The 25,592-nt window shown below is 43.1% G+C and overlaps 2 protein-coding genes across 4 annotated transcripts in view; one reads left to right on the top strand and one right to left on the bottom strand.

Moving 5' to 3' along the window:
- Positions 1–211: 211 nt before the first annotated feature.
- Positions 212–25,592, top strand: part of LOC116844727 (synapsin) — a gene marked incomplete at its 5' end in the record, with an annotated part of 53,634 nt that continues 28,253 nt past the window's right edge. Inside the window, 5 exons of the mRNA XM_032816651.1 lie at positions 212–390; positions 2,869–3,196; positions 3,783–4,036; positions 4,368–4,503; positions 4,877–4,981. Of these exons, the coding sequence (XP_032672542.1) occupies positions 212–390; positions 2,869–3,196; positions 3,783–4,036; positions 4,368–4,503; positions 4,877–4,981 (1,002 nt within the window). The remainder of the gene's footprint in view (positions 391–2,868; positions 3,197–3,782; positions 4,037–4,367; positions 4,504–4,876; positions 4,982–25,592) is intronic.
- The window catches only part of LOC116844724 (metalloproteinase inhibitor 1), a 33,681-nt gene continuing 12,872 nt past the window's right edge, over positions 4,784–25,592 (bottom strand). The window contains exons 1-5 of one of the 3 annotated variants that reach the window (XM_032816647.1): positions 22,554–22,714; positions 8,320–8,446; positions 7,683–7,765; positions 7,354–7,584; positions 4,784–6,877 (exon numbers count right to left, since the gene is read on the bottom strand). In XM_032816647.1, the coding sequence (XP_032672538.1) occupies positions 6,656–6,877; positions 7,354–7,584; positions 7,683–7,765; positions 8,320–8,446 (663 nt within the window). In that variant the 5' untranslated portion in view covers positions 22,554–22,714 and the 3' untranslated portion in view covers positions 4,784–6,655. Of the gene's footprint in view, positions 6,878–7,353; positions 7,585–7,682; positions 7,766–8,319; positions 8,447–16,899; positions 17,374–22,553; positions 22,715–25,592 lie in introns of those variants that run through there. The other 2 variants (XM_032816648.1, XM_032816646.1) reach the window with 2 other exon arrangements.

The following is a 25,592-nucleotide window of genomic DNA, read 5'->3' as shown; positions in this document are numbered from 1 at the left end:
AGAGAGAGAGAGAGAGAGAGAGAGAGAGAGAGAGAGAGAGAGAGAAAGAGAGAGAGAGAGAGAGAGTCCGCCCATCGGACCTAGAGATCCATCAAGCCGATCTGTCGACTCGCGACGAACCTGCTTGGTTTCGCACGACGTTGTATCATCGGCGAGCGCGGCACCGTCGCCACGGCAAGGATCCAGAGCGGATTGTCCTGCGAATTGCTAACGGTCTGAGCGACGAAACCGCGCGCCGTTTCATCGCGACTGCGAGACCAGTGTAACCATCAAGATTACCGGCCGCGGCGGTTGCGCCAAGTACTGTGGTACAGCTCCATCACCCGGCAACATTTCATTCTCCAGTTTTCGTCAGTCCTTCACCTCCAATGTCAACTACCTGAAACGGAGGTGAGTCACGCCGCCGCTCCGCTATCGCGTCCACGCTCTATCCGGATTCCGCGACTGGCATTTAATTCTGTATCGATTCGTACCGCGCGTTAATTTCTAATTTACGGCCGCATATATGTCTTCCGCAAAGAGACAGTCCAAACTATTCTGCGTACGCTCCGCAATCACCTCGGCGTTTGCGCGCGACTTCGCGGGAATACCAAATTATTGAGAGATGTTCAATTCGCATATATCCCGCAGCTAGCGGTCGATCAGCTAATGCCAGCCCGAATCATGAGATCTGCATGCATATTGCGATTGTATGGCGCAAGCTTCTAGCTGAATTTTGGGGAATCTCTCGATTGCAAGTAATCGATAAGGGGTTCATAATGTTATGCAAGGGAATTTGCGTGCCAAACAATGGGTCGGCCAGAAGGTCTAGTTCGATTTTCCAGGCGGATTTAACTTCTGCTTCGATTAAAGGAATAAATTATCCGTTAATTTACATTAATGGTTACACTCGTTGTCTGTAATTCTTCGCCAACAATCTGACGGTAGAACATTATCAGCATCGTTGCTCGCATTGCGAGAGCATGTGACGTTATCTACTGAAAATCGAACCGAACTTTTTCACTGACCTAATAGGCACGATTTGCGCAGTTTCGCAAGTTTCGTTTCTTCATCGTTTCGTGGATGTGGTGTCTGTCGATATAAGAGAAGTGACTTAAAACTGCGAGCAACATTCCAAATTCCCATCTTATTATCCGCGCCTTAACGGGCTTTCAGCGTGATCACCAATAGCATCCAGGTATCGGAATCGGACGAGATTCACTAATCCACGTAATTAAAATCGAATATGGAAAGAATCCGATCGAAATAACGCCCGCGCTATCTCACACATGAATGAATACGTTTTTGAAAGGCATGCCTGATGAAAGTCCGTGTATCGTCGCTTCAGCAGAGGCAGGCATGAATCCTTTTATGAGTGGCTCTCATGTCGGATAAATTTACGCACACGAGCGTGCACATAATGACGATCGGCCGTTAAAACGTTAAGCACACGCGTGCTTAGTATCTCGATACTCCACGAGCTCTCGCTGGCTCTCACGATGCGTCCGTGAAAGGAAAATAGATTCCTCTGTCCAATTAGCCGGACACGCGCATCCTACCTGAGTCGCTCGTTAAGCAATCGCCGCTCAGTAAATAACGTGTCAAAGCTGCGGTGATAGAAATTGGGACAGCCCCTGAAACTCGATATTCAGAAACGTGACTAAGTCATTACAACGCTAGGCACGAAAACCGAGAGAAAGAAAACACAATGGGAGTGATTTTGACAAAGAGAATTTTGTTATCCTTCATTATCTATACGATCATCCATTTTGAACTCCCCAGAGAATTACGGTTCTTTTCAATCTTTAATTAAAAAGCAAACCAGAGCACAGGTTTCTTTTCAACGCTTCGTACGCGAGTGAAGAGAATGATCGGGATATTAAGCATAATTATGAATAAAAGTACACGCCGGCGAGCCAATAATGAAGAAAGATCGGTACGGACGTAAGGTAGCCCCGGGCAATCTGTTATCTTTGAAAATATCGTTAATCGATCACGTGGAAGTGAAGAATACCGACCGAAGCGTCGGGGGAAAAAAGTGGCGAGACCTGGACGTTGAAAAAGCTCCGCGCTATTCGGAAGAAAGGTGTCGCGCTGAAATGTCAACGGCGAATCAATGAACACGCAGGTATCTTGATGTTACTATTAATAATTCCAAGCCTTTCGTGTGTTCGATAAGTCTGGATATGTGCATGCGGCTCGTTAAAAATATCGCTTCCAACATTGCCCCGAATGCAACCTCGATGCGCGCCACGATATCAAGTCATCGCGCTAACGTTGCTTTACATACGGCAACGTTAACGTAACGTCATCATCCCCGCCGTCCCGTGTTCTAGCGATATCGCGTCTTTCATCTGCCGCTTTTACTTTTGACGAGCAACCACATGCACACGCGCTAACGTATGCGCTCGCGTGTATGTATGAAAGACAGAGAATCGATGACGTAAATACGAAAGGACATGGTTTCGTGTGAATATCATACATTGTTTGCGCCTCTCGGCGTGCGTTCAATTCAACGCGAGACAAGTCGTTCGCACGGAGGGGATTTCCAGCTTATAGTGATGGAAAAGCAAAAAGAGAACCCCTCCCAGAAAACCAGAAAAAATACGCGCACACGAATATGTTGCTGCTCGGAAAGTTGGAGTTCCTGGACTCTCGTGACTGTCTATTCCGCGCGCAAAACGGAAATAGACACGCCGACGTTCGCCGCTCGCATGTTAGCGACTGCCAGTCTCATCGCCGACGTCATCTCCATGCCTCATTTCATCAGCACCACTACTGGCTGTGATCGATGTGCATTAAAAGCAGTCGGAAATACGACAGCGTCAGTGCGCGGACCTGCCGACCAACTTGCCACTGTCACGACGACCACCATAGCTTGTCTTCCAGGTTCTCGTCAGGGGACCTGAGCTCGGAGCTCGACGATGAGCCCAACGCGGATCCTGGGCTGGCCACCGTGGGCCGGCAGGACTCGTCCCAGCCGTATCAAGCGGTGCCGGAGCGACCCCTGCAGTCCCAACCGGGCCCGATACCACCGCCGTCCCAGCCGCCGATCCCAGGTGCGCCTCCTCCAGGACCGCCGCAGCCCATCGGCGGCGACCTCAGCCTCAACCTGAGGCCCGGCTCGAGAACCACCAGCGCGCCGTCCTCGCCGGCGAAAACCCGGGAGAGTTTGCTCCAGCGAGTGCAGAGCTTGACCGGCGCCGCCCGCGACCAGGCAAGTTTCTCCCTTTACATTTGCACCGACTCACAGTACTCTTAGCTCAACGGAAATGAGATCTGTCATTCTAATCAAGAACGAGAGAAGCGCTGCTTCCACTACCGGTGTAACCGTAGTCGCAGAATTGAATTATTTGTCGATATATCTTCGAGGTCCATTGGTTGCAATTTTTTAGTTTGTATGTTTCTTCTTTTAGCAATTGTAATTATTTGTCAAGATTAATGTTTTATGAAGATCTCTTATTCTTCGTTGGAGATCTTCCAGAGAACAAAAAGAAAAAATTCACTTATTTTTTTAATAGAATATAAATGAATCTTTTAATTCGATTAATATCGCGATAGGAAATGTAACGGGATTACGGCAAGTAATGACTCTAATTGTGTATGTCAGAATCGTCTTTCTCTCTCTCTTTTCAAATCGTTAAGTCTGTTTCTCTCGATATGCAGCGTCGCTCGTACGTTCTTCTTGGGATGAGCTGCTTAATTGTGATCGATACGCCTTCCGTGTTTACTCGGTTACTATGTCGTACGGTACAAAGAGCGGGAGAGCGCCACACAAGTCTGACAGTTAAAATGACGTGTAGGGTGCTTCTATTCTGGGAGCGGCGGTGTCTGGTGCGACCAGAGGCCCGTCGTACAGCAAAGACCGATGCTTCACTCTGCTAGTGATCGACGACCAGAACACCGACTGGAGCAAATACTTCCGCGGGCGTAGACTGCACGGCGATTATGAGATCCGCGTCGAGCAGGCGGAATTTCGAGAACTATCCCTTACGGCGAGCGAGGCGGGCACCGTTGTATCCATGGCTGTCTATCGTAACGGGACCAAAGTCATCCGGTGAGATACTCGCTCGTGTCAATCGTAGGCAGAAACTGGAGCGTGCATTTTTATATTTTCGAAAGTATTGATATAAACATCAAATATAAATCTCAAATCGAATATAAGCCTCAAATCAAATTGTGCAATCGTGTTCAATATTATTGTCTCTTTTACAGCTAAATATTGCAAGTTAATTATCGGAGAAATAAAATTTTATCCGCTTCGTGGAAATTCGTGGAATTAATAACAGTATACAAATAAAACAGCACGACCGAGATAACAATTTTATTCGAAATATCGCGAAACGTCGAATGGCAAGTGTGCAACGCCTACTGTCGTTTGTTGTCAGATCCTTCAAACCTGATTTCGTACTGATACGTCAGAACCTGCGGGATGCCGGAGAAGACTACAAGAATCTTCTTCTGGGACTGATGTACGGCGGTGTGCCCAGCGTTAACAATCTTACCGCAATTTACAACTTCCAGGTAACGACATCTCGACAATCCTTCCTCTGACAAATCGATCCCCAAGTTTAGATCCCCAAGTTTAGATCTCGCTAAACGTAAGACGTAACTTCGTAGAAAATAGAATTAATTGAAAAAAGTTGAACAATATCGCACGATTCATTTTACATCGAGTTACGTCAAAAAAAGTTTGCGAGATATTTAATCTCTGTTTGAGGTGCGAAAATTATTATTTGAACAGAATGTAATCGGGACCGATAGAAATTTAATTACAGATTCCATGCACAATAACCACACGTGATAACTCCCATCGATTTTATTATATATGTGCCCATCATACACACAGTATGATTGAAACTCTCCAGTAATTGCTATGTGCTCTACGAAATTATAGGACAAACCTTGGGTATTTGCGCACCTGCTGGGGCTGCAACGTCGCTTGGGTAAAGACAACTTCCCCCTCATCGAGCAGAGTTATTACCCCAATCATCGCGAAATGGTGAGTGCGATCGATCGACAAATGTTTACTCAATATTAGTAGTATCTTCTCGCATTTTTCCGATAAAGGGGCAAAACGCGCGTGCGTACGAGAAGACGACTGTTTTCGTTTATTTTCATTCTACATGTCGTGAATGTATGTGTGTGTGTGTGTGTGTGTGTGTGTGTGTGTATGTGTCTGTGTATCTGTTGTGTAACACTTACGAAATTACCATGTGTAAAGAACTAAACTAACGCATAGGTACAAAATTCGTCCACTTCCGAGCGGAAGTGCAAACAAATCTCTCTTGTTGCAGTAAAAAATGCATCTGTCTTATTTTGTACTAAATTTCGACCCGCTTAGTAGTAGGCGTTTCACGAGAAACTGCTAATGAACGCAGTAGTGGTCAAAGCGCAGTCAAACGATGCGCTTCGTCGCGCTACATCGAAATCTCGTAAAGGGAATCGCCGCTTTGTTTGCGGAAACGCAAGCTCGAATATTCCGTGAAGCCTCTCGTTTAGTTAGACACCGGGTACACGGATTACGGATGATAATTTGCGCAGATAACGAACATGATACAATCTAATTTACACCTAAGAATGCGCATAAAACGTTACGAAGTATAAAGTACGTCTCAATGACGTCTACGACTACATACAACGAAACGACCGTTGGAATAATTTAAGGATGCACAATTTACACACTGGCAGAATATAACGTACACTATAATATATATACAACTCATTAAGAGAATAGCCGTGAGAAAGTAGGACAGCCCGTGTACATTTCAGAAACATGAAATGTGTATCGGGTATCTTCGCAGGTTTCGAAATACTTAGCGCGCTACAAACTCGTCTTCCATTAATAATAATTGAAGGATTAAGGATCGGTTTCAGCAACGTCGGGTTTAGAGTTTAACCGTAATTAACTAAATCATCTCCCTTTATACATCGCAGAACTTACATAATAGCTAGCTGCTTAGTCATAGCAGAGAATACGAACCGAAAATTAGCCGACGTTGTTGCCACCGAACTCTCGAAGGTTACGAATAATTTAACACGTGATAGATGATTCCATATCTTAACAATTACAATATTACACCGATTTCTCGACGCGGTCATCTTTTCTGTTCGCTTGTCCAAGTCGTCCAAAGATGACTTAACGCGAAGATATCGTTATTCCTGCTTTCATCCATCGACATACGTAATTGCCTCTCTCTCTCGGAAGGAAATGTAAGAAAGTTTCAAAGTCAGAATTTGTCGTCTTAAGCATTCAGAGATCTAACATTTTCATTCGGAGATAAATGTCACTTTAATTAGAGAGACACGAGCGATATGAGAGAGAAATTCGCACAAATCGGTGAAATATCTGGAATCTCAACGATAAATATAACTTTTGGAAACGCGCAAAGAACGGAGAGAGTCGCGTCGCCTTATGCGACGACTCATTAACCAGTTATTGTGCTATTCCGCTTCGCGATAGAGAAGCAGAACTCAGATCTCCGTTGTTTTCGACGCTGTGCAAATAGTTCGTTCCATTAAACTGTCACTGTACACTCACTCCGCCCTCTCAGTGACTCAATTATCGCGATCGGGCCGATTGACAGATACGCCGCGTCGTTTCGCGACCGACAGAGCCGGTCGTTCCTCTCTCATCGTCGAAGAACACGATTCCGGCACGCGAATGTCAGCGGAACTAAGGCTCCCGCGACCTCTGCTGCTCGCGCAAACGCTGGTGCTCCTTGATACAATTCTTGTACGGGACCGAGGGAACCCAGGAACAGCCGCTGGGCGCCACCATGCACACGCCGTATTTTTCTTGGCAATCCTGGGGGCCTGGTGCGCTCTCCCAGAGGCAACGCTTGCCACCGCTGGACTCCAGCACGGCGCCCTTGCGTCTCCAGTGTGTATACAGAATCTGCGATACAAAAACCAGGCCATTTTTCTCGCCTACGTTCTCTCCGCGTCTCTATCTCTTTATTCCGCGCCTGATCTCCACCGTGCTTTCTCAGTCGCGTAAACTTGCAAAATCCCCCGTGATTGATCAAGCGCACAGAGCGCAACTTTTTCTTCCCGTTCGCCCGTTCGCGCGCGGCCGTGTGTATTTTTAGGATACTTTTTGGAAGCACTTTCCACATCAGTATAAAAGTAGCTAGCCGGATTTACAACGTGGCTGATTTATCTCCTCAATATCACCACAATCCCCCGCATCGAGTCTGCATTGACTCACAGTCGGTTGAAGAAATATTTAATTTTGCACGACGCCTGTCTGATTTATACGACTGAGTTCACCGAGTTTATCTGCCGAAGCTATTTATCGCGCTTTCTTTCTATAGGACGAGTGTTTTGTAATATTTGTCTCGAAGTTGACATCTTTCTTAAATAGTTACTTACATCGCACACGCAACCCTGCTGATAGAGTTGTCTCAGTCCCTTACGTTGCCTGCTGGTCGTGTCGGCCCACCTTATCGTGAGTCCGCAGAACGAGATGAGAGCTTTTCCGCTGACAATCCTACCATTGAGAACGTAAGTCTCGCCGACTTTCAGTGCCACGCCGCACATCGACTCCGAGGACGGAGTCCATAAAAGGTTCTGCATCAGAGCCGTGTCGGCCTTTGGATTGGACTGTGGGAGAAAAAAGGCGTGCGGTTAAACCTAGATTACACCTCGCGACGAACGTTTCACAGTGACATCCCGCGGTGCGCAACACGCACAATACGCACCTTGAAGACCCTGTTTATCTTGACCTTGTAAGCGATCTCGTACTCGTTCATGGTGAGAACCTTCTTCACCCTCACCACACCAACTGCAACAGAACAATCGTCGTTAACCGTGGCCGCTGGCGACTTTTACGAAAGCGGGAAAGTGAATTTCACCGTTACTTAAGCCGTTATTTAGTCGCGCGTATTTTACGGAAAGAACCATTGCAATTATTGCACAGAAAAAAGATTTTATCGGATTAACCAAGTATCTGGTGAAATATAAACGAACCAGAATTCTGCCTAAAGAAATTCAAAAATTTTGTTAGAATTTGAACAGAATTCTGGTTTGTTCATATTTCATCAGATTTTTGGTTAATTCAACTCAACTTGTTTTTCTCGTATATATATGAGATATTGTTATCGTGACAGTATACATGAGTACGTGACAGTATACGTGACAGTAAATATTGTTATCGTGACAGTTTACGGTTATTGTTGCTCTCTGTTGCCACGATATGCTCGGGATTTTTTCATTGAAAAATATTGTCACGTTGAATGAAGCAAAACTCGAGCTTTGAATTCAATATCCAATTTAAAAAATGAAACAATAAATAAAGCAATATATAAAACAATAAAATTGCGATATGTATCATCTTACCGAAATCCGATTCACAAAACTTGGTTTGAGGATGGTCCTGTGTGCAACTACATGCTGCGATCCTTTGCACCGGTGCTAACAGCACGGTTAGCAGCAGAAAATGCGTCCACAGAAGTAGCCGCCTCATCTGTAATGAAAAAAGAAAAAACTTGAAAATACGTCGTTTATGGCAAATAGCACGTTTACTGCAGTTGTTGCGATAGCCGTGTTTCCATCATCGTGTTGTTCCATCGCGCGCACAATTTTAAGATTGTATCTCAGCGCGCATAAATTGGCATCAAGGCGGAGAAATTTAATCGCCATCAGAGTGATAAAAGGTGTAACGCGACGCAACACAAACTGCTACGCGGAAAATCTGTTTATCCGCGAAATCCGGTTACAGACGTGCGAGTTGTTCAGGCAACTCGTATTCCTACTTGTCGCATACACACGACAAGTAATCCTTGATGTTCAATGTGAAAAACTCAGAGTCGGATTCTGCAGTCTAATTTGAGATAATTTCGAGTAAATAAGCAGGTGAAATATTCAAATAGTCATTTTATCTCATTTTTTATTTTATAAAACTCTGGCGTGTTTGTCATTACTGTTTGCGGACTAATAATGTTTAATAACATGATGAAAGAAAATATACACATTTGCCTTCCTCGGCAAACAGGACATCTTGTAACAGCAAAAATTATCAGTTTATTCGTATACGTTGACGTTAATTAAAATGATGGTTTTAAAAGTCACTATTTACATTTATCCAAGCGGCGCTGCACCATGTCAGTTACGCAAAATTTTGTAATTAATTAATTAACAAATGTTGCATTATATTTTGTTGCATTTACATATGTAAATTTCATAGTCTTGTATGAAAATTAATTATTACCTAATTAATTATTACAGCGGTGCGCAATTTTCCATGCAGTGTTTTAATAAGTAATATTGTTGACAAATATTTTGACGCATTTAACCGACGTGATATTTTTTGTTACTATCAGAATGCGATATTTGCTTGCGATGTTTGCCATTGCTCGAACAAATAAGATAAAAAAGACATCGTAATACCAAACTATTTTGATAATACACATCGCTATATTTGTATATGTTTATTTCAACGTAACCTAACGCGCAACGAGTATTAAATGCGTATTAAAAAAGAGAAAGAGAGCTCTAGGATATTCCCCTCCAAAAACGTTCAAAAAAATTACATAGAATATAACGATTTGGAAAAAGGAAAAAGAAAAACAGTAGGCGAATGTTTTATCTTATCTGGAATTTAATTTCAGAGATTCGCGGTAGTATATTTTAAAAGGATTCTTGACAAATTGATATGAGAGAAAGACGGAAGAAGAGAGAAAGAGAAAATTCTGCGAGATATCAAATATCGTCAGTATTACGTTGCGCTTGATGTTTACTAGAATCCGATATTCTTCGATATTTATACAACATATGCGTAAAATAACATAGGGTCTCGTCCGGTGAAGGATAGAAAACTCACTAAGGAAGAGCGCTAATCCGACCTAGTTTATCGTCGCCAGCTGAACGCTGATCTAAACATAGCGGCAAAACGGTAAGCAAAGTCGAGCGCGATCTAGAAACACTTTGCGCGGCCAAAAATGTCTCATTGACGTGCCAGCCAGTCTCGTAATGACCGTATAAACGTATGGTCGGCGATTTAAACTATGAATGGTCGTGTCTGCTGACCCCGGATGCCATGACTTTGAAACATTAATATCGTGTTCATTAATATCGGAGAGTTTCTGCAATATTCATTAAATTCAGTCACATCAATCTCCCTTCGTTTTCATAAATCAGCGGATTGCAATCTGACGTTTTCCGATATATTCCATACACGATAAAATACATGGTATCTGATACAACATAATGGATACGAGCCGACGGTGTATAAAAATATGGAGATGCGTCTTGTCGCGACTTCCGATCTATCATCAAGACAGATTCACTCGCGGAGAAAGCAATTTCTCATACAGAGTGAGTCACTAGAATTTGCCTTCTAAGATATCTTTGTAAATATTGATTTGACACAAAAATGTTTAAGACAAAAGTTAAATAACTTTTGAAAGGGCTACATTTTGGTTGTCTTAGTTTCTTTTTTAGGTGGAAACGCTGAAAAGTTTTGAACGTCATCTCAGGCTTTTTAAACGAATAAAGTCTTATTCTCAATCAGAGAAAGAGATATAATTGTAGAGAATGGGAAGAGTAATAAATGCAGGTAAAAATAATTTTTCAATTTACTTTTACTACCCATTTATTTTACTCTTCTTATTTCTCTGGATTCTTTTTTCACTTCAAGGCTTTTCATGGCCAAGGTAGGTTGTTGGATTTATCTTTTCATTCTTTATAATTACAGTTGATTAAGGATAGGATTTTCCATTCAAAGAACTTGAGATGATCTTCAAATCTTTTTGGCGCCTTTGTCTAAAAACAAATTAAGATCAAAACGTAAACGATCAAAATGTTGCCCTTTTAAAATTATATAAACTTTGTCTTAAATCTTGAAGATATCTTAGAAGGTAGTTTCTAGTGACTCACCCTATAGAACAGAAACCGCTGCGTGATAAAAAATATTTGTCAATCTGGCTGATTTGAGCCCGAAACATTCTGAAAGGTTGTGTATACGGGATGCAAAACAGTGATCGTACTTTCGGTAGATACGATAATATTCCGATACGCATTCGCGCCGTAAATATGGAGAAGCAGCGTTCGCTTGAATACCACTTTATCACCGACCCCGCAAGCCTCTCTCTCTCTCTCACTCGTTCGAGAGTTACGTTCACGGTGTTTTGATTTTTTTTCGCGACCGCCTGATTTGCATGGAACCTTTGTGCCTCCTTGTCGATCGCCTTTTCATGAGTGAATCTCCTCGGGATCCGCCGCGATGTATCGTAAAGAGACAAGAGTGTAGTTATTGTTACGGTAGACGATCACGCGTCCGAGACGAGATATAGGGATAGCGGTATAAACTATCGCAAACACAGTATACTTGCAGCTATAACGATATATCATCGTTGAAATCCTCCAACGCCGCCCTCGCTGCTACGTCTGTAATGTAGACATAACCGATGCGCAAGTCGTGCAAAGTAACAGAAAAAAATGTAGATGAATGTAATTGAAGTGATCGCTCGTATTTGGATATGGAGAAGTAACCGTTGTTTGTTAATATAAAATAAGCAGTCAATGGAAAATCGATATCGCGACGCTGAGGCAAATCTGTCTCGCTCGCTATTCGCGTTCGGGTATCCATAATCGAGAGGAAATAACTACTGATACTTTCCATATTCAGCACACGCGAATCCCAAAGTGCTCGCGACAGCCGATAATCATCATTTGACGTACTTTCATGCGAATTTATTTTCTCGACTCGAGCTTCATTACTAGCAGTGAGATACCAAAGTGGTTTGCCCGCGGGAAAATTTATCGATCATGATTAAATAACGGGCTTGCGCGGTTTATCGATCGCATTTAAATCACAGTTATCCGCGGAGAGAAGACTAACGTAAAGACGAAATGCGGATAAAAATAGAAGTTTGTCCCTTCATTGTGTCGCTGAATTGATTTAATTCTCGATTAATGAACAGCGTCATTTCAATTAAGCGATTGAAATCTGCGGTTGCTAAAACCCGCATATATCATTCAACCGCGATACGACCGATCGCGGACAAACTGGTCGTCGGCAGGAAAATAAAACGCGACCTTGACGTTGCAACATTTGCATAGGATTATCGATGGCCACATTATAAATCGATTGCCGTTTAGGTTTACATCTCGTTTAGGAGATGCCTTCTCGTTGCTTGGGAATGAAACAGAGATATATGTATGAGGAAACACAATAATATACCGTAAAATAAAAAATTAACAATTTATTAAAGTCATAGCTTCATCATTTAAATTAAAACGCAATGTTTGAATAATCAAGTTTTCCCGTATGAAGGAACGATTACATTTCAATGTATACAGAAAAAAATATCATTTTACTGCTGAAAAAACGATTACTCAGTTTGTTTTTCTTCTTTTAAGTAATCATTATCTTCAACAAGGAACATTTTTTCTCTTGATAATAGTCTTGAAATATACTCATCATAAATTTGCGAAAAACTCATTATCATGTACTCAAAAGAAGAATTTATTCTCTTTACAAGAATATTATGAAACTCTATCCAAAAAAAAGTTGGCTCGAGTTGGCTATATAAATAAATTAAATTTTCGTTTTAATTTAATATTCTTGATTGAGATGGTAAGCTTACAAGGATTCAGAATTAATTTTGATGCTTACGATGAGTTGATTTATATTTATTTGAACGCAGTATTTTCCTGTGTGTATATGTGAATTTTAATTTAATATTGTTGATTGAAATGCTAAGTTTACAAGGATTCAAAATGAATTTCGATCAAATTTGATGCTTATGATGAACTGATTTATATTTACTTGAACGTAGTATTTTCCTGCGTGTATGTGTGTATGTTCCGACACACACACATACAAACAGTGATTGCGCAATGTTCCGTTGACGAGATAAAGCGAAGAAGCTCAAGTGAAAGCGGGCTGAACAATTATCTCCGCTGCACGTACGTGCAACGTCTATTCTCCGCGAGACACACAGAGAGAAAGAGAGATACCATTCCGAGAATCAAACTGATCCAAGCAACGCCCCGATAATCGAACGTACCGTTATAGGCCGTTACAGACAATCGAGATTCTACAGTGCTGACGAAAGGATTGATATGGGCAACGTTCGGCGCCCGCGCCCACACCCAGAGATGAGTGTCCTCGCAGCGACGTTCGCCGAATGCGCTTCATGCATCATCATGCAAAACGGATTGATTGAGGGGCTGATGTCACGATGCACACTCGCATTACTTTTGTTTCCGTTTGCGAACAATAAAATGCCACGGCGAGAGCACACGTCTGCCGGTGTTCCACGCCTCGTGACGCATCGCGACTCGACGATGACACGGTGCTGTTTGTCACGCGCCTCTCTCGCGATTCATTTCGATCCCTTAAGTCGGGGATGCCGTCGACGATGATGACGACATTGGCGGTGATGATGGTAGTGGAAGCGGCTGTGGTAGGCATCGTAATCGTACGTACAATTATACGCGTTTAAGAGACGCGCGTTGTTACAGTTCGCGTTTGCATTCGCGAGCGAGATCGCGTGGCGAATGAACGTTAAAGTGCGATACACAGAACAAGATGACGAACGCGGGGAATTGGATGTTAACATATAAATCGATGGAGGAAGATTTCAAGTAGCTGGTGTTATTAACTCCACCGGTGGCTCATCTCGTTCCGAGACTTGAAATCGAGAAACGTGATTAGGTGCGTTCGATTAAAAGCGATCCGATTGACGGCCGGTCGGAGGCACTTAAACAGCCTCGCGCACTTCCGTTGAATTCGCAACGACGATTCATGACGATTGAAAATGATCCCGCGCCTCCTCGATATTCTCCTCGTGCGATCGATTGAGTCAGCCTTCTCGCGATCAGGCGGATGGCGCGCATCATTTCGCCGCGAATACACACGTATCGGGCGATAATTATTACTTTACGAATTATACAGCGGGGTTACAGTGTATAATATTGTGACTCTGGTAGATTGTACAACGTAATTTACGATCCATAATTCCCGGCCGCCGCGAGGATTTGTAATCTTCGGATGGTAAATAAGTGAGCGAGCCGCGCCAATTAACCTTAAACTCTGAATGAGATTATGGCGGTGGATCGTTAAACGTGAACGAGCAGGGTGTCGTGTACGCGTGTGTGTGTGTGTGCGCGCGTACACGACGTTACACACCTCATATTTATGATAATCTAAAGTGTAGACACGCGCCGTAGACTTATAAGTCGGCACGAACTTTTAGTACCTCGGAGAGAGTCCTAGGATTAAGCAAAACACTTTCCGATAGATGAACGTAATTTACGACCACGCCGCGACCACGATCCGTTCTTCGTTTTTGTTGCGGCCGAACTGCTTTGCTGCTTGGCAAAAAAGACACTCTCGTTTAATAGGGTTTTCCTCGGCGCACGAGCGACATAGCCACGCGGAAAAAGAATGAGCGAGAAGTATTCATTGATGACCCAAGGGAAATCTCCTCTCAGAACATGGAATATCACACAATGATTTAAAGAAAGGAAAAGCATAACTACAATATCGGCAATTATTATACAATATCGATAATTAAAGAAAGGAGAAATAAATCAGACAACTAATTCTCCACGAGCCAATTCGAGTTTAGTTACATAGCAAAATCAAAACACTTTACCCGAATTTTGATCCTACCTTTGATCTCGTTTAATACCTTAATATTTCGTTTAATACTTTCTTTGAAACCCTGAAGCTTATGTCAACCTCTTTTGCTTATATTGAAACAGCTTTGCCAAGAGATTATCTTTAGAACCTACAAGAGACATTTCGTGCGTTTTCTGTCACTTAGAGGCGCCAAGTAAGATTTCAATTTCCACATGTACTAAACAAATACTTAGAGAAAGAAATAAGAACTCGCAAACGAAGATATCAATAAAAAAATAGGAAAAAGAGCAATTCGAGTTCAAGCACAGGACTATAATAGTGCTATATACCATAAAAACCTTCCTTGTGTTAGGAAATCGTGTAATATTTATTGAACATGAATAATCAATATAAAACAATCATACGTTTCGGCTCAACCATGAACCCTTTTCAGTGATAATAAAACTCAAGGTGTACGAACGCATTACAATTAGTAAAAGACCTGCGCAAATTGACATGAATGTTAGTCGCAATATTAAAGCCGATAAGACCGTTACCGAAATAATATTAAGTAATAAATTAATATTCAGAAGTAGCCGTCATAACTATAAAAAACACATAAAATAAAATAAAAATAAGTAAAATTTAAATATAATAAATAATTAAAACTAACAATGTAAAATACCTTTGTTGAGTTCAACTAAAAGTAAACCGATCCTGTCAACGATAACATCGCCACGTCTTCGAGATACAAATAATTATAAATTTATATGCCTAGCATTAACACTGCAGAAACGACTTGTGGAAGAGAAAGAAACCAAAACAAAGTTTATTTTCATAACAAGCCGCAGTATTGGTGCCCAAATATTCAGTATCCTTTTGTGAGTTAAGACCTTGCTTCTGAAATTTGATGAAAATCATTTCTGAGATCAGGCGTTTTAAGTAAAAGCGTTTCTCATGTAAAACTTTGACATGATCCCAATCAAAATCATGGTTCCTCCTCAAACGATGTTCCTAACATCGGCCATACAGGAACATCGTATATAGCATATGGTATATAACATTATTAGTCCTGTGCTTGAACTCGAATTGCCCTTTTTCCTATTTTTTGATTAAACAAATATTGATCTTTCAAAATACTTATAAATTTATAAGTTTATTTATTATAAATTTATTTATATACATGTATGTATATTATATTATTGATATATAGATATTAAAACGTCGAATCGAAAATAGGGCTAAAAATTCCGACTCGAGTATTATGAATTTTTCTGATCTTTTGCAAAACACTCGTGTCGGGTTACACGCAGAAATTGGAATGTGCGTCGAGTCTCGAATTGGAGTTTGACCGCGTTACCCACGTCATTATCGTGTCAAGTGTATGCAGGTATGTCCGGAGTCAGCGCTTCGCGGATAGGAAAAGCACTGCACCTTGGACATTTTTTCTCAGCAGAAACTTGTAACGCGACGCGCACATCCGCCGTAAGCGATATCCGTGGACTGCGAAATCAGTCGAGGGCGCAAGTATTTCGCAAAAGTGGCGAATTGTTTCACGACTCGTTTCTCCCGCGTCATTCCACGCATCGTATCGCTCGTAACGTGGCTCGAACGTGGCGAAGGATACCGAACACGTTACATCGAGAAATATCGCGTATACCTGCGCACAATTAGCGATTCCATTTACATGACAATTAGTGCTCATCGACTGTATCACGATCGCCGTGAAAAGTCCAAAAGATACCACGCGCAGGTTTCTACCGATTAGCGGCGAAAGTGCTAATTAAATGTGAGATGTGTTTACCCGGACACGTTGTTTGCATATGAGCGCGCAGTTATTGCGGAACCTATTCGATTAACATTCTCTCCCCTGCGGCAAATGCGGCAGAGACACAAGATAATAGAATGAAGCATGTTGCCCCCGCAGTACGGGGTTATGTGGCTTTATTTATTGTCGCGAACCGGAAATTATTCTCGCTATCTTCGTGATTAAATAAAACGCATTCGTCACTCCTCTTGTCAGCAACAATGTACGTATCCCGTGGCGCGTCCTCTCTCGCGTGACCCTCCGGTGCGCAAACATAATTATGGGTCGCCAGTTATTAAAATAAAATTACAACCTTCGACACGGTGCGAACAACGGCCACGATGATTTACGTGTGTTTCGGCAGAAATCGTAAACACGGGTATAACAACGACGCATTAATGCCGAAAGCACTCACGATAGTCCGGCGATCATCGTGGGTCTTTCAGGCGATTTCATTATTGAGAAATCACGGAGACGACCTTAACGTCGATCGCACGCGATTTTTATTACTCGTTTCTCTCGTGAGAAACCGTCCACTCACCGAATGCTCGTGCTGAATACACGGGATATGGGCACCTTTCTCGACGCCGTTCTGTCGTTCCCGCGCGTTTTTCGTCGAGATTTATGGACAATCTTGAGCGGCTCGGCGGTCGGAGCGACACCGAGCGTGGAATTCCCGTCGCTCAATGGGTCGCCCGGTGAATTCGACGGAGCACGTTTGCAGGATTAAACATACGGATGTGAGGGAGTAATCCCCATTTTTTTTCTTCTCTTTCCCAGCGCGGTAGCCGTGTGAGCGCGGCCTCGGATCATGCGCGAACAATAATCGTCCCTTCTGATCCTGATCTGCCTCGGCGCCCTCCACATCGCCACGGCACCGACGCTCTTTATCATGACGCGCCGTCGTGAAACGGACACGGGGCCTGTCCTCGGCTCTGTCGACCGGTAATCCCGTCAAAACGGAATGAACGGCGCCCTTCAGCACCGAAAGTTACGAGCCTCATTGTCGACGCGTGGGCGGGCCCGCCGATTAAATCCGCTCGCTCTGTAAACCCAAATTACTGCATTGGCCAAACGTCGCGCGTACCTACGTGCTTTGCATTCACATGGCTGTACCTCGCGCGTTCGGCGGATTTTCTTTTTTTTTCGATTCGGAGAGTGCAGCCCGACTCGTGCGATAAACGCCCAGGATTGTGGTTATCGTAATTGCAAGGCACGGGGATCACTCTCGCGCTGCACCAGCAGAGCAGATGACTGTAATTCGTGCCTTGTGTATACGAATGCTTAATTCAATTACATGTGTATCCCTAAGCGCCCTCGCGTGCAGCGAGAATTCCCAGGTGACTTCAACTCGAATCGGGCACCGTTCAATTCGACACATCAATCATTTCATTAACTCAAATATTAGACCATCAATGGTTTCCGATTTACAAACGGTTCGGAGGTAGAGAAGCGGCGAGTCACTCGCTGGGAAAAATTTTGTGTTAAATTTAATACACTTCACGGGTTTTCCAATTTATCCACCCTAATTTCTGCGTTAATTCGACATAGGCAAATGTGTTGACAAATAACACAACTTATCCGCACGCTTTACGTGTAAAATATGTCACCAAGAGTGTTACACATGAATTTATGTTACACATGATTCATGTTACATATGAGTTGTCTTGATTTAATACTTAGAAATGCTGAATAAAAATTCAACGCATCCAAATTGCACAAACGACCATACATTAATTTGGCATACGGGAATGATAAAGTTTAGTACAAAAGTTTCCACGCAGATCGACTTCGGCACAAACGCAAAATGTTTTTCACCGTGCATGGATCTGAATAAAACGGTGTTTATTTGAACTCACTAACGCAATTAGTCGCTTCTATGGAAATTTATTTCGATACGTGCATTCCCTAATGAATAAATGTCAAAAGTTGTGCTCCAACACTCCGTTATTTTTGTGTGCGTAATTGTATCAACAGTCGGGTCGCGATCTCGATATGCAAAAGCGCGGGATCGATGGAGAAAAAAAAAGAAAAGGAAAATGAACGCGACGGGAAAAACATAAATATTTAAGACTATTCGTGGAAAACGTCGGCGCGCTTTTGAGAGCGAGCGCGCATTTCGAGCGGTCTCACGTTATGCTCGATACTGTTCTGCGATGGCGATCACGACTACACCGCGCTATATACTTTATTCGACGAGCCTTCTTCGTCCCGGGCCCATTTACATACTCATTAATTCCCGCGCTCATGTATCGCATTAACGTGTCTCCTATATACGCGCGTCGCGGTTAAATCTTTCTCAATGAATTAGCGGCTCGGGCCGCGTCAATCGGCCCGACATCGATTATTCGCTTTCGGCGCATCGTCGACCGGCTTGATTATCGGCCGGGGTGTATTTATTTATATGCATGGAAATCGAGCTGACCAACTTTCGAATTTTCAGCGGCGTATATCGCCGAGCCACACAGCTCCTCGGGGTTCGTCCGGAGTGAACCAATCGGTGCGGCCGATACCGCTGTATATTTCGTATCAAACGTGTGGAATGGGTTATAGATGAGGTGTGTAATAGCGTTTTGATAGCCGTGTCCGCTATTGAATCGGGGAAAAAATACGACTCGGCTTGATCCAAGAAACGCATGTTATTCTAGGGTTACGATCGAGGAAAGAAAGGTGGAGAGGTCGAGGAACGTTTCACGAATGTGAGACGAGTTCCTTCGAATGCCTGCGTGTCGCGATAAGATTAAGCGTGAGGCTAATACGAAACGTAGTGTTTATTCAACAATAATCGTACAATGGTAGTAATAATAGCCGCGATGGTAATAACGGGAACGAGCGCGATACAATGCATATATTCAGTGCTGTAATATATTCACTTGCTGAGTGCTTGGTGAGCTCTTGGGTCTGGTTGGTGTATGCTTCCAGATTTCGTCAAAATTCACAAGTACAGACCAATCGGATCCAAGAGGTCACTAAGCGCTCGGTGAACGATTGTAGCACTGAATGCTTCCATAGGATACGGCGATACGAGACATTTTTCTTCCGCCACTATCAGTAACTAATAATACAGAACGCGGATGAACGACAGGGAACAAAAATCGGCGCGCCAGCTGGTGTTCTAACGCAATATTGTTATACGCTATATCGGCTCTCGATCGCGTCAAGTTATTCATGCATGAGATTAGCGCCGAAGACTGTTGGTAGCGTCTGCAGCCGCTCGGGCAGAGATTCATGAAGCACAGTAATTCTATCGTGCACCTAACGAGAGCACGCGAGTCGCGGCAATTACGCTGTCGGTAATTATCATCCCGCAGACTAAATACCGGGCAGAGGCTCTCAAGTGCAATCTTCGTCCACGTCGCTGAACGCTAGAGTGAGAGCTCATATGAGCGATCGCTCTATAGCGAGTCGAGGCATGAATATCTTATTCTGTACGGGTCGAATGGCTACTGAGAACACATTTGCAGATGTATTGATCATAGTGACACATGTGGAAATTAGAAGAAGACTTCTTGAAAACAAATATTTGAGCATTTTTCAGTCTGGAATTTTCGAGGCACGTGGCTGACAAGTGTCAACCAACTTCCCTCTTTGACATCATGCTGCGATCGTGAAATTCGCGATTCAAATTCACGCAAATCAACGTCGCATCGACGCGTACCGACATCTGATACGAGAACAGAACACGAGAAATGAATCTAGGAAGATTCACATAGATATTGTTTGAACAAAAACGTAACGTCGCACAAAATGCGCGCTTGTTTTTTGCATGAGACGCGATCGTTCGAGGATTAACGTTGAGTAAAATGCAATATAAAATGTTGAGCAAAGAGTGAAACAACAGAGCAAAAAATCGATGTACCATGGGAGATAGGTAAATTTCAGTGAGAGAGAATTACGTAAAGCGCGATAAGAGAGATAATTCGATATCGAGACAAGTAAATTAGTATGAGACATTCTGTACCGCTATCAGTGATATCAAGTTTCGTGAATGGCACCGCAAAACCCGCGCTCAGACACGACGCGGTCATTGTGAAATTGTGACTATGACATCAGACGATAAGGCGTGCAGGTCCACGAAGTACGAGAGTCGTTACGTAACGGAAATACATCGAATGTGGTCACGGGCCGGTCGAGAATATCGGGCTCGCTATTGTGCTCGCTCGAACAATCATTTGAAATATTTTATAAGTGACGCGAATGCATCCATAACAGGTACAATCAATTTTCTCCAAACAATTTATATCCGACAGCCATAATCTGCGCTACCAAAAGTCCTTTGTGAGTTCTGATTCTGTCAAAATTTCCGACCAGAAACGGTACTAATGCATCGCAAAAATCGAAGCAATCATCTCTCGCACACAAATCAAACAAAAAATATCAGATATTTTCACAATGCCTTTCACAATGCCACAATGAGTGTTGACACAAATTTGAGATTTTTCATTTGTAACTTATTTTTATTTTTGTAGAGATTTTACCAGAGTGTTCCGACTGTGACGCGAACGCATGTCTCGCAAACAAACGTAAAGTGGTACCGACGCCTATGTGATACGCAGACGCGCATTAATTATACGTTCGATCAATCAGGTGCATCGAATACCCGCACCAACGGCGCGGCAACGACGACGTGACACTATAAGTGATGGTTAGTTATCCTCAGAAAATTAATTAGAGTACTAAAATATACCGCGCGCAAAACGAGAACACGCGTACACATCCGCTTTTCCCCCGGGGCAGACGGCGCTGCGAAAAATGCGTACGCGTCTGAAATATAAATTTAGACCGCGGAGACGCACGTTTGTTTCTGTAAATGATTTTTATCGCGCGACTCTCGCTCGCGAAATACATATACGGAGAAAATAATTGCGTTGGTATAATTGAATTTTCTGTTACCTGGAGACCAGATCGGGAAACTCGGTTGTAGGAACAGAAAGATTCTTGTAAAAGAGACTTCTACTCAACCAATATCTCGAAAGTTATCTCAGATGAGTTTTCATGCAGCTGAATGCTCAAACGAATACTCTCGGTAACGGAAATATTATTTCTCATCAGCGAGTTTTTCGCCTGGTTTAGTTACACGAGTTGAAATCTTTCTTCCGTGCACAGCAAAAACAATTCCGTTAGTATAACTGAATTTTCTGTTACCTGGTGGCCAGAGACGAAAGCTCGGTCGTAGGACCGAGAAGATTTCTGCTCAATCCATCGTTAAAGATTTACCTCAAATGAGTTTTCACGCAGCTGAATGCTCAGATGAAGTAACTCTTGATCACAGTAACAGAAATGTTATTTCTTCTCAGCGAATTTTTTCCTATTTAACGAACTAAAATTTCTTTTTCGTGAATAAAGACGCGCGTGAAAATAATATAATGATTAATCGAGACGCAATAGGTAGTGGCTCTCTGTCGAGTCTTAGAACACACGCGCAGTTTAGGCCGTGAGGACGACGTGCGCGAGGTGGCGGAAAAGTGCATTTTACTTCTTAATGGTTCGCCGCGAGCCCGGCTCATCAGAGTGATGTCACGCGAGTCGAGTGCAACTCGATATACAGTCGCTGCACACAGTTTACAGTCCATTACGGCTGGGAATTAATCCATTAGGACGGCCACGCGGCGGCGCTAATTAGAATCACTCTTGCATAGATTAACATTCTGCCGATAACGATCGGGGTAGTCCGAAATTAAAATGTACGTCGCCACGTGAGTGTAATTACTCATTCTCCTATGTTTCGAAGCGGGTAACGCGCTAAACACCGGGACGCGTATGGTGCACTCGAAGTTATTCGATCAATTTATTGAAGCAATTACGGCCAGCGAGACGGTCCATCTTTCATTAAGGCCGCTAAGAACGTAATTAATTCGAAAAGTGCATGATATTCACCGCGAATAATTATTCACGCGTATAATATCTAGATTGATGGACGCGCGCGCCTCAAGTTTAACGAGTATGTGTCGAAATTAATTATCGCTTAATTTAAGAACGCGGTAAAGATTTTCTATTGAGATGATCAAGGTCACAAAAAGGACCTATGTTCCGCTGGAAATTACGCGAACACCCGTCCGGAGGCAACGCCATTCTGAAACGAACACTCCTTTGATAACGCACAATTCGGACACAAGCGCGACGCGCCGCCAAGGCCTACTTACGGCAATAATGAACTACATACGGGTACTTTCCGTCACGAAACGAGACACTAACCTCGTGAATGGGCAGGAACGGATTATGTCACCGATGTATAAACTCGCACGGGGAGGGGGGAGAGAGACGCGCAGTCGTTCGGTTTTTCGCACTGTGACTACTGCGGCAGGTGGAAGCTCCTAAGACGCGCGTCAAAGCAAGACTGCCCCAGTTCCGTCGTATTACCGCTATTATATTCCGTGAGCCGGCCAGCATCCATACATGCGTGTACGCGTGATCAGAGCCGCTGAGCTCATATGCCATTTGCGGGCGGCGCGATGCATGCGCCGCGCTCGCAATTCCCGGCACGACGTGTGTGCTCCGAAAAAGGAACAGGAAGGCCGGAGCGGAGCGGCGAGCGGAGCTGATCGCAGACGTAAGACGCATTGGTCCTCGATTAATCATCGAATTTCGGACGTTGCGTCATGTATCCCGTCGTCGTTGCGCTCGGGAATGAATCGGAGGAACGACGACCGCGCTCTTGGCCCTTCTTCTTCTCCTTCTCCTTTCTCTCTTCCTCCTCCCTTTTTATTTTTCTTTTTCCCTCCGCGGAAAGATCGGCCCGATGAATTGATCTCGTGCGTGACGGATACGCGATTATTACGAGGGCTTAAATAATCGATCCCGTCGTCGTATTTTGACGAGGAGGAGATCGATGGTGCCTGTAATTATATTGTGAGATATTACGCGCGATTTATTAATGCCGCGGTAATCGATGCGCGATAAGGCACGATATTCACTCGCTGGTAATTAATAAGTTAATGCAATCGTCCAACCCAATCGTGTAACCCTGGTGAATCGCCGAAAAATGCGTGGACGGACGTGACGAAGCCGATGATCGCCCGGGACGTGATCAATGCAATCGGTTGTCGCGTAATATCGTATGATGTGCTGAAATGCATCAGATAAGCACACGATTACCTCGCATTTCACGGGTCGAAGCGGGTCAGTTACCACCCGGACGATCAGTCAACAGAGCACAGTGTCTCGAGAAGACGCAGAAGTGAAGCTGTGGGCGTATGTATATGTATGTGTAGATGCGTGCATGTGCGCATCAGCAAGAAAGAAATGTAAAAAGTAAGTTTACCGTGAAAATACGAGAAAACTTCGCCCGACTAGAGAAATTGCAACGTAGTCCCATAAAAAGGAAGCGGAAAGAGATAAATAAATTCCACGAGAGAGTTGGACAATCGTCTCTACGACCTTCTACTACCAACTTCAACTTCCTGTTAAGTTTACTGGAGAGGTTTTCCCGAAGATGCTCTTGGGATGCAAGTAAAAATGAGAAAGAGATACGACTATCAGATGACCCAGAACTACCGTTCTTGCTCAATCGTGTATTATGCATTCGCAAGCATATGAATGTATTTAAGAAATTATGAGTCTAAGTTTTAACAATATTAAAACGCTTCCTCAGATTAAGAAGCTATGATAAACCGTGCGAGAGCCAAACAGAATTCAATAACTCATTAAGTTATGGGTCATAAAAAGTTGAATTAACAGTTATTGAATTCTAAGCTATTTATCAATGAATGGAATAATTAATTTGATAACGTAGCGGTGTTTTCGCTTCCACGATGATAAGTGTCTTTTTTTCCTCTGCTAGATTGCAAAAACGCAAATGCAGACGCGCCATATACGCGCCACCAGGCTCAATTAATCATAAATTTGGACGTTGCGTCATGCGACTCATCGTCATGCTCGGAAGCGCATCAGATAAACCCGCGGTTACGTTGCATTGCATACTTTGAGACCGAATCGGCACGCGGAGAAGACCGTTGAAGAATGACACCATCGCTAATAGCATTTGCATATGTTGCAATGATATGTTCGGAACCTCAACTCGAAAAAGAACGTAGTTAGCGAGAAGTTCCTTCTCGAAGATGATACGCAAAAGCACGACGTACGAAATGAAGTGTCGATTCTCGTTAATGGGTGGAACCTGATGGATAATTATCTTTATCGCGAGTATTAATATTACATAAAAAATTCCACGAAATGAGTCCGTATCGCGGAATTTATTACGCTTCCAGCTATTGAGTTTCCAACTCATCCAGAGTTAAACAGATATTGAATTGAAATTCATACTGAAATATGCATTCAGAGCGCGCGCGTACGAAAGAGAGGAAGAGAGAGAGAGAGAGAGAGAGAGAGAGAGAACGCGGCAATGTAATAAGGAAACTGATAAAATCAAAATTAAACCCGACGCAGTTGCCTGCTTATCGGTCATAAAATACTTTAATATTTATAGCATTATAGCGTCTGAATCAGCGTATAGTTATGCAAATATCGATAAGCGCGATGAAAATCGCAACGTTATTTTGTCGCTTATTAAACGCTCTCGCATCGCTTACTTCGTACCATCGTAACGTGTCAATCTTCATTCCACACTGCTATTCGGTCGAAGCAAAAGCGTAACACACAAGTCCGCGTGAACTTAACACACATAATGCAGAAATTCACGGTCTTTTAATCATAAACTTGGCAATGTATCGTACAAAACACGCTTCTCTCGCTGCCCAGATTCGTGTTACTTTCTACTTGTCGATTTAAAGTGTTTCTAAATTTTTGAAGATCGCACATACGGAAAAAGAAAATCTAGTCGGATTGACTAAATATTCGACGAAATATGAACCACAAAGTTACCAGAAAACTGTTCAAGTTAACAAGATTATACTCAAGCATACAAGATTTCTGCTTAAACAGAATTTCAATTTAAACAATTGCATATTCTGGTTGACTCATATTTTATCAGACCTTCGATCAATCCAACAAAATTTACTTTATTGTGCATGTTTACGTATCTCCCTCCATATCAGAATTATCTTTGATTTTCTACGAAATATATCCTAATCTATGTATTTCTTATCTACGAGGGTGGTCTGAAAAGTTTCCGACCTAACAAAGATACAAGTCATTTTTTCTGAAAATTGTTTTTTATTTTTCAACATAGTCTCCTTGTAAATCTACACACTTCTCCCAGCGATGCTCCCATCTCTGTAACCCGTCGAAATAGTACTCGGCGTTTTTCTCTGCAAAATAATTGTTCACGAAGGTGAT

The sequence above is a fragment of the Odontomachus brunneus genome, unplaced genomic scaffold (assembly GCF_010583005.1).
Source record: "Odontomachus brunneus isolate Ranch 3 - 2012 unplaced genomic scaffold, Obru_v1 Obru_scaffold_045, whole genome shotgun sequence".
Classification (NCBI taxonomy): domain Eukaryota; kingdom Metazoa; phylum Arthropoda; class Insecta; order Hymenoptera; family Formicidae; genus Odontomachus; species Odontomachus brunneus.
The sequence above is the reverse complement of the archived record's forward strand: the minus strand, read 5'-3'. Positions and strand labels throughout refer to the sequence as shown.